Source organism: Aedes aegypti, chromosome 3 (genome assembly GCF_002204515.2).
Source record: "Aedes aegypti strain LVP_AGWG chromosome 3, AaegL5.0 Primary Assembly, whole genome shotgun sequence".
In the NCBI taxonomy this organism is placed as follows: domain Eukaryota; kingdom Metazoa; phylum Arthropoda; class Insecta; order Diptera; family Culicidae; genus Aedes; species Aedes aegypti.
The window spans coordinates 409,377,321-409,387,251 of NC_035109.1; the positions used below are offsets into that span (position 1 = coordinate 409,377,321).

At 38.2% G+C, this 9,931-nt stretch overlaps 1 protein-coding gene across 1 annotated transcript; it reads left to right on the forward strand.

Annotated features, from left to right (window-relative positions):
• Positions 1-523: 523 nt before the first annotated feature.
• LOC5573219 (probable ATP-dependent RNA helicase DDX27) lies at positions 524-8,148 on the forward strand. Its single transcript, XM_001654379.2, has 5 exons — positions 524-777; positions 4,714-5,562; positions 5,769-6,604; positions 7,439-7,867; positions 7,927-8,148. Exons 1-5 carry the CDS (start codon positions 637-639, stop codon positions 8,084-8,086), a joined length of 2,415 nt encoding a protein of 804 aa, XP_001654429.1. The 5' UTR covers positions 524-636; the 3' UTR covers positions 8,087-8,148.
• The last annotated feature ends 1,783 nt before the right edge of the window (positions 8,149-9,931 follow it).

Genomic DNA, 9,931 nt, shown 5'->3' on the forward strand with positions numbered 1-9,931 from the left:
AAAAATAATAGACCTCTCCGTGTTTCTGCATAATGAATTGTCTTTATTATCGAGACCTTCAGCCCTTTTTCTACATAATAATGATAGTTATATAAATCACATGTGCTTCATTACGTTACTGAAAAGCGTTGCGCAATGAACCATTACGCAACCCAAATGCGTTGCGTAATGAGTCATTACCAAACGCTTTTCAGTTATTTAATATACTCATACGACAATGCGGGAAAGAAGGCCATTGACGGTTTGGCGTGATGAAAAACTGCCTTTTACGATGAGAAATTGCAAAAATAGACTATCACCACTGGAGGATCTTCGCTTAATCGTAGCATTGTTGAAAAACGTGTAAATCCATGTGTTTGCTCGGTAACAACAAGCTACATAGGTGGTTACCAATGGCTTTTAGGGTGAGATCATAAATTTAGCGAGAATATAAATTTCTTGTAAAATAGTCTGTTCGATTTATTTCAGTGTGGCAGGGCCTGCTAATCTGGCCTACTGGCAACCCTGTCGGCTTGTCACTTTCCGAATTCGCTTTGCTCTCCCACTCGTCATTCTTGTAAACACACGTGCTGGAAGTGATCGCAAACCAAAAAATTGCTATTTACGATTCTCTCAGTGAAATTCAAACAATTTACCATGAAAATTAATAAAAAAGCGCCTACCAAGAGTGTTAAAAAGACGGCCGATGTAGTGGACAAAAAGTACGACCTGATCAAAACCATTAACGAAGATGAAGAAGTGGAGGATCTCTCGGAGGAATCGGACGTTGAGGTTGAGGTGAGTGTTGAATGGGCATTCTTTCCCGATGCCGGGTAGCTTCCTTCCATCGTTTGGGCCAATATCCTATTCCACAGGAAATAGGAATTCACTTTACTTTGGTACTTACATATGGTATAGTTTCAATCATTTTTTGGCACAACTTTATTTTGTTTTATAGAAACACGTTTATTCTTCCCAAAACACACCCAACAAACTAAACTTTATTTTGAATAGTAGGGGAAGTGCAACAATTTCCGATATATACAGCCGTCTCTCCACATCTCGATATCTCTCCCTATGTCGATGATTTTTTCGATCCCTTCATTATGCATACATTTTCACTCTCCTTATCTCGATGTGATTTTCAATCCCGATTTTCTCTCCGTATGTCGATAGGCCCATTTATTCAAGGAAACTAGATATGATTTTAGGGATTCAAAACGAAGACGAAAATGAAGTCTGTTTATTGTTTAAAGCTAAGTATGCTGCTCCGCTCAAGAAAAGTAAAAATTTCTGCGGAAGAAATGGTCAAGAAATTTTCTACAGTGAGCTCCATTTGAATTGACATTTCTTTTCAACTGCGTACTGCGATCAGAAAAAGGCGCATTCTTGATCGATTCCTTGCAGAAATTTTCCATGCATCAAGATAGGCCGAAAAATTACTTGTCAGCAGCGAATCAGGCTTAACTGGTAATGAGTGATGTTCAGTCTAGTAACCATTAACAATGTAATTTATGTCTTGATCTCTCCCTATCTCAATGGTCCATCTCGAGATATGGAGACTCGACTTCTGGCTACTATCTTTGATAAAAGGTATTAGACATATTAAGAACATGAAACTTATCAAAGCATGTGGTGGCAGTAGTATATGTACTTTATTCGATTGAATTATTTTCTACTAGCACTCCTCATGAAAAGAAGAAAATTATTTTGAAATAAAACAGATACGCTTAATAAATAGTGCTTGAAGTAAATACTGTAGCTTCATCACATCTGTGCCACGATTTTTAAAAAATTGAGCTGTCATACCCAAGTAACATTAGTAGTCGCACAACAGTTTATTCAGCTGAAATATGCTTCAGAGTTATTTGTTCAACTCTTGTTCCACTAAAATGTTTGTTGAGATATTATATGATGTTACATATTATACAATTCAGCATTGATAATACATTTTCGAGCTGTTTAGTGGAATACCTATAAATAAACGAAAAACCGAATTTAGTACTATACCATTCAATTCCGCTAGAGTTTGTATTCTTTGACGGATACGCGTATTTCGACCTCAACTGTAAGGCCGTCTTCAGTGCCGTGTACTAGACTCGAGTCGAGTCTAGCGGAATTAAATGGTGTAGTCAGGATGACCAGCGCACTGGGAAATCGGGAAAACCGGGAAAAAGCCTGGAATTTATAATCATCGGGAGAAAACCGGGAAATATACGGGAATTTCAATTAGCACCGGGAAAATTTTGCATACCAGGTAATGTTTTAACCAGCACGATCTATACTTTAGTGGATTCTTACAAAAACTTCTGAATTAGAATCCCAAGTTAGTTAATAAAGTCAAGAACATGTTCTTTATACAAATGTTACCACTTGCTCTAATCCAGTAAACAAATAGCCAGTAAATTAAAAACTTTTAATGAAGAAATCTCTCGCGAAAAGTTTTTCATATAGTTTCATGAAGAATTGTATGTTAAAGACTACAATGTTTGGATGTTACAAAATTTCTCTAAGCGAGCTTGCAAATCTCTGAGATTAAATTGAATGCGTTTACAACCTATGATATTCATTGAAGATTTGTCATTCGATTCTTGTTTGGGCTTTGTGAAATTAGTATAAAGTTCTATTTCATTTCAGAATTATGACTGTTATTTTTTATCAGAAATAATTGCCCTGAGAAAATGTTCTAGATTTGTGGGGATAAAACATTACAAAAAGTTCTATGCTGATGACCATGAAACGAAATGTTGAACAATTGATAAGTTCTTTTTTATGTCTACCAAATCTGTGACCGTTTAAAATTTAAACTATGATTCATTTAAAAATCATAGATCAAACTGGAATTTAGCAGAATCAGAATAAACACAGGAAATTTGAATGCGCAGCAAAATATCTGATTTCCATCTACCCCTAATGGAAATGCTTTGGTTTATGACTAAAAAAAACGTACTTAAAAGTCGTTTGAAATGACACAAAAATTCGCAATATAGTTTCTTAGCATATCATCAAACCGGGAATATTTTTGAAATACCGGGAAAAACCGGGAATTTGAAATTGACTTTTCACTGGCCACCCTGTGTAGTACTAAATTCTGTTTTTCGTTTATTTAATTCAGCATTGTTTTTTTTCATAAGGTCTTATCCGGATTCATCGATTTCTCTTCATCAGTGCTCTCTTTGCGTTATTGCAGAAAACTGATTATCTTTTCGTAACATAGGGTGTTTTATGTATTTTGGACAGAGCGTTACGCGTATATAATGTGGCCACCTCCATTTGATTTGGCCGTAAATGGCCAAATTATATACGCGTAACGGTCTGTCCATAATACTTTGATCACCCTAGTTTTTTTTGCTGTAGGATGAAGAATCACTATATCTTGCTTCATTAAGGCTGATTTGCTACTGACAAGAAAAGTAATCGCCTATCTCGATGCGTGAGAAATTACTCGCCTGAAAAGGTCAAGAAAATCAATTATCTTTGATCGCCATTCGGTCATGTTTTTTTTTTTCATTTTTCTCGAACGAAACAGCATACTATGCTTTAATAAGAAATATTACAGATTTATCTATTTTAGCGAAGTTATTAGCGAAAGAGAGGATCGATGAAGCGAAATCGCTTACGTCCGTTAGGTCCTATTAAGTAAAAGTGTAGAATCTTTTTGGCCTGTTCAACAAAAACTTGGCCTTTTGAAAACTACATTCAATAACATCAAAGCTCACTTTGTCCCGCCTTCAATTTTCCGTTAGGGATAAAACATGTTTCGACAAATATTTCTAAATGATGGACGCAGTAGTTTCAATCCCCCAAAAAAAATGTTTCGACAAATGCTAGATTTCACAATGTAAAACAAAAATTGTTGCCGTTTCTTAGCTATAGTTGTATATAAGATATATATCATGAAAAAATAAACGAATATGACATACTTAATTATTATCCGTGCTTTTTATTATGCTCTGCCTATCTCTATTTATCGAAAAAGAGCGCACTTAACACTTCAATAGCCGCGCTGTTGTATTTTATGACGCTATGACATTTCCCCGAATTACCGTAAATATGTGAAGGAATACATTGATTATATTATTCCTAATGAAATATTAGAAAATAAAAAAAAAACTAAAAGGAACTCCTGCAACAGTCATCGAGGAAAAAAATCTTGGTTCGAATTTCTGGTAGAATGCTTGGAGGAATCCTTGAACGAACACTTGTATAATTTTTTGAAGATAATTTCAAAGGAATACTGTAAACAATTCCTGGAAAAAGTCTTGAATAGTGCTTATCTATTTGAAGATACTTCACAGAAACTCTTTGAAAAAAATCTTGAAGAATTCCCCGAAAAACCTTGGAACAAATCCTAGACTTCTTGGAGAAATTCATGTGACTGTAGCCAGACCTTCCAACTCTGGAATAATAATAATAAGACTTAATTCTGCAAGGATTCGCACAGGAAAATTTGGTGAAATTTCAAAAAGATCTTCTAAACAAATATTTGGAAGAACCTTTTAAGCCTTGAAAAAACCCCTGAAAACATCCTTGAAGAAATATCTGGAGACATTTCCCTTGAAATCCCAGAATCTCGGAGGTATCATCTGATGCACAATTCCGTCATAATGTAAACATACAGAAATGGCAGCGCAAGTTAAATAGCGGAAGGAGTTATTTGGTTCAGTGTTAGAATGACTGTTTCAAGCCTCGCAGTATGCCTCTAATAACGTCTCTTCCAATATCTCGTTTTAGTATCAACCCACCAAGTTGAAGAACCAAAAGAAGGGCGACTTCGACAATGACTTCAAGTTCGTCTCCTCAGTGAGCGAATACAATCACGACACATGGGATGACCTGATGAAGTACGTTAAGAAAAAGAATCGCGGAAAGGTGGAAGACAAGATTGCGGGCGTTATCAAAGGTCGTTCTAAGGAGAATGCGGAAATGCTGGAAGAAGCGGACGACCACGACCCGAATTCGTACCACGACGAAGTTGACCTATCCGATGATGAGCTGAAGCACGACGTCATGCGAGTGAAGGAGAAAAAGGGCCGAAAACGTGAGATTCCCACCGACAATAAGGTCGAAATCGAGGATGAGGAAGACGAACCGCAGGACTTTTTCGAAGAAGCCGGTGGCAATGAGGAAATATCTTCGTTCTACCAAATGAACCTTTCTCGTCCACTGATGAAAGCGATCGGAGTGCTTGGCTACATATACCCTACACCTATCCAGGCTGCAACTATTCCGATAGCTCTGCTGGGAAGAGATATCTGTGGTTGTGCCGCCACTGGAACTGGTAAAACCGCTGCCTATATGCTTCCTACGTTGGAACGCTTGCTGTACAAACCTAGTGCAGCTCAGGCGGTCACCAGAGTGTTGGTCCTTGTGCCAACTCGTGAATTGGGGGCACAGGTCTATCAGGTCTCCAAACAGCTGACACAGTTCACCAGCATTGAAGTCGGCATTGCCATTGGAGGTTTGGACGTGAAAGCGCAAGAAGCCGTGCTCAGAACTAATCCGGACGTCGTAATTGCCACGCCTGGCCGTTTGATCGATCATATAAAGAACACACCCAGCTTCTCATTGGACTCGATTGAGGTTTGTATAATATTTTAGAATCAATATGTGTGGATTAGTATTGATTTTCATGATGATACGATTCCTTGCGCTCTGAACCTAATGGTCAAGATGAGAATTGGTGTAATGCTAGCCACCGAGTGGTTAGTCAGATCCTGATATAATAAAACTCATGAGTGAAAGCAATTTTTTAGTGAAAAAATCCTCTAACTAATCCTTAATTTCAGGTACTAATTCTGGATGAGGCTGATCGAATGTTGGACGAATATTTCGCCGAGCAAATGAAAGAAATTATTCAAAGCTGCAGCAAAACTCGCCAGACAATGCTGTTTTCTGCGACAATGACCGATCAAGTAAAAGATTTAGCAGCGGTATCGCTTACGAAACCAGTCAAAGTTTTCGTTAATAATAACCAAACAGTAGCATTCAACCTACGCCAAGAATTCATACGAATTCGTGAAGGTCGTGAGGCGGATCGTGAGCCACTTCTGGCTGCGTTGATCTGCCGTACCTTCCACGATCATTGTATGGTGTTTGTCCAAACCAAGAAGACTGCCCACAGATTACGAATTCTTCTTGGGCTGCTGGGAGTCAAATCTGGAGAGTTGCATGGGGATTTAACTCAGTCCCAACGATTGGAATCTTTGAAGCAATTCAAAGATGAACAAGTAGATGTTCTGATTGCAACAGATGTGGCAGCTCGAGGCTTGGACATAAGTGGTGTTAAAACCGTTATCAACTTCGTTATGCCAATCACGATGGAACATTACATCCATCGAGTGGGACGAACAGCTCGTGCCGGTAAAGCTGGTGTTTCCGTTTCTTTGGCTGGAGAACTGGAACGAAAAATTGTCAAAGACATAATCAAAAATGCAGTAAGTCCGGTCAAAAATCGTATAATTCCGACCGAGATTGTCGATAAATATAGGAAAAAGGTGCTTGCTTTGGAAGAGGAAATCGAAAAAGTCTTGTGTGAGGAAAGGGCTGAAAAAATGCTACTGCAAACGGAACAGCAACTGAACCGAACAGAACGGAAATTGAAAGGTGTTGTGAGTGGACCCAGGTAAGTTGTTTTAAAATATAATCCATTATTCTATAAACTTTCCAGGGAACCATTTCCCCTAAATCTTAATCTCCAGTGAGTGTCCGTTCTACAGAGCCTTCACTGTTTTAAAGTGGTCTGTTATCAACACTTAGTACATGTTTAATATCTGTGGTATAGCTGAGGTCTGAAATAAATTACAGACGATTGATTACTTTTCTTTGTTTCGAGCCAGGAGATATACGTGCTCTCTTGCTGCTGACACCGAAAACCTCAATTAAACCAACATCCAACTGAGTAATCTCTGCGTAAAACCCCGAAAACTATATATCGTAAACCGGGGGCAAATTGGTTGCTATTTTACAACTTTTTGAATAAAAATATTGTCAACTTGATTTCAGTCTGATCAGTACTTCGTAGATCTCTATCACAGTTGGCACGTAGGTAATTGTTGGTTTGTTTTATTACATGAATTTTAATATTTCATAAAATTAGCTTGAATATCAAAAAAATAAAATGATACACTGGGCGAAATTGATCATCATATAGGCTGATTTGCTACTGACAAGAAAAGGAATCGCCGATGCATTTAAAATTTCTTCCCAGAAATGCTACAGAAAATCACATTTTTCTGATCGCAGTACGCAGTTCAGAAGAAATGTAGAAAATTTCTTGACCCATTCAGTCAAGGAATTTCAATACTTTTCTTGTGCGAAACATCATACTTAGCTTATATCAAAACAGGTGTAAGAAAAAACATCCTTGTCTGAATTCTGGGGCTTGGTTTTCTAGGAAATGTTTAGAATCTTAATCCATAAGTAAGTTATACTCTAAAATACATTCATTTCATTGTAGTCGCGAATGGTTCCAAACCCATCATGAACGAAAGGAGGAAAAGGAGCGCCTTTCTGTGAAGAATGGCGACGAGAATGAAAAACGTAAGAAAAACAAGAAACGTAAGCGTGGAGACGACAGCGACGACGAATTTGACCCTATCAAATATCAGCAAGAGAAAAAGCAGAAGGTGGCAAAGAAAAAGGCAGAGGTACACAAAACGCCCAGCCAGTTGGCAAAGGAGCGTGCTTTACAGGAGTTGACCAAAGTGTCCCTTGTGCAGGCCAAGTTGGCCAAGATCAAAAATCGTCCTTCACGAGTCACTGCTGCAGCTGATGACGATGACTTCGGAAAAGGCAAAAACAATTCAAGACAAAAGAATAAAAAACGATTGTCTCGTTTCGAGAAAGACCTCACCGACACCAGCAAAAAGGGTGTGAAGAAATTACGGTTAGTATTTTATATTCATAGAGTGATGCGTTTATCTAACAGCTAAATATTCCTTCTAGATATGATGCCACTAAGAAACAAAAAATGGATAAGTTCGACAAGGGCAAGATGTCCAACATGAAGATGAGTGCGGATAAATTCCGCAACAAAAAAGGCCTTAACAAGTCGAATAAGGGCAAATCTTTTGGACCAAAGCAGTCCAGAAAAGGAAAGCATTGATTCTTTTTGTACAAATAAAAACTATGATTAATAAATACATAATGATAAATCTTGCTATAATATATAAATTGTTTCAAAAAATAGTGTAGTATCATTATATATATCACCATCATGTATGATACACACTTGATCCTCTTACACAAAGCTTGTGTTGAAGCACCAATTTGCTGGGCGATGAAAATAAGTTTTACTTCTGTTTGATTGTGGAAACATCACATGCTGAATTCGTTCTGAACCTAGGTTGGAACTGGCGCAACCCGTTCTGAATTCGCGACTACGAAACAAAAAGAGATTCCACAAAGCGCTCGCACCAACGGAAAACCTCGTAAGGAACCGTCATCGTGTGCGTGAAAAAAAGCAAAAAATGCCTCTCTCCTTGTTTTTCTCACAGAAAACCTCATGAGCCTATGCATGCTATAAAACGTTTGACTTTTACTGTGCGCCCTGTTTTCAAGTTACCCGTAAGAGAGAAAGAGACAGTACCAACACACGGCGCACAGTAAAAGTCATAAGTAGGGTCAATGGAATATCGCGGTAAAATTCTTTAAATTTCGCGTGTGACCAAGGCGATGAATTCAAAATTTCGCGGCTTTGTCGCGGTCCCATACTTTTTGCCATATTTCACACAAAAATAACATTTTTCAGTGAAAATAGCCATTATATTTATGAAATTTCGCGGAATATCGTGAAATATGGTTTTATTTAAGAAATTAAGATGTCAAGTTTAATATCAGAGTGGTAATGTAACATTTAAAATGAAAGGAGCAATCCACAAAAACGTCCAAGTTTAAACTAAATGGTCATAATATGTATTATAAAACTTCGACTACAATATAAACAACATGTTTATATGAGTACGAAACTGAAATTCAGTGTGATTTCCTTATACATTCTCCAAATTTAACTGATTTCGCAGTATTTCGCGGGATTTTCTAAATTTCGTGGCAAAGGCCAAATCCATCGACCACCTTTTTAACGGTCGATTTGAATAAATGGTAGGTGGCCAACTCACCACCCGCAGCGCTCGCGTCGTTTTTGTTTGTGTTTGACGTTTACACACTATATATATACCACAGACATGATTACGATGACGGAGCGTTGAGCGTTAGGAAGTTTTCAATTGACTGTTTAACGATAAACTTGCGACGATCGACGCGCCACCATATTTCATATAACGAAGGGTATTAGAACTAACTTGGAGGTGATCATTTGAAGGTTATTTGGCAATTTGGAGGTTAAAATCCCCTCCAAACACTAGCGATTTTGCGTTGGGATGTTGACGTTTGATGACGAATATCGCCGTCGCGATAAATAATCGCGCCATGCACAGTATCTTAATTAAGGAAAAGGCAAAAACTGGTCGCACCTCCTGACCTTCAGCTGAATGGGTTTCTTTCCGAGTGCACTGAATGACCAGCACATGAGGCTAATCATCAGCACGCTGCAAACGGAATTGGAATCTATCAAAATAGGTCAATCATTCACAGCTGCCTGGCCATGCATCGCGTCGCGGTGAATATTCGGAAACATTCCTCAACTGGTGTGTCGCCTTGAGACACTTCCGAGCAAGAACCAACTGCTGCATTTCCTCCGGGGGTTTTCTTCAGATATTCCTCCGGAGATTTCCTTCGGAAATTTCAAGAATCTTTCCGGGGATTTTCTCTGGTGATCCCTCAGGGGATTTCGTCCAAGAATTCCTCTGGGAATTTCATCCAGAAATTCTTCCGGGGATTTCCTACAGGAATAATTCCGAAGATTTTATTATTCCGAAGATTTTATTAAGAAATTCCTCCAGGGATTTTCTCCAGAGATTCCTTCGGTGATATTCCAGAGAATTTATCTGGA

Excerpts from the sequence above, each read along its gene's own strand:
- LOC5573219 (XM_001654379.2), top strand. The coding sequence starts at position 637 with ATGAAAATTAATAAAAAAGCGCCTACCAAGAGTGTTAAAAAGACGGCC. Across the intron at positions 778-4,713 it reads AATCGGACGTTGAGGTTGAG|TATCAACCCACCAAGTTGAA; the intron begins GTGAGTGTTGAA and ends ATCTCGTTTTAG. Across the intron at positions 7,868-7,926 it reads AAGGGTGTGAAGAAATTACG|ATATGATGCCACTAAGAAAC; the intron begins GTTAGTATTTTA and ends TATTCCTTCTAG.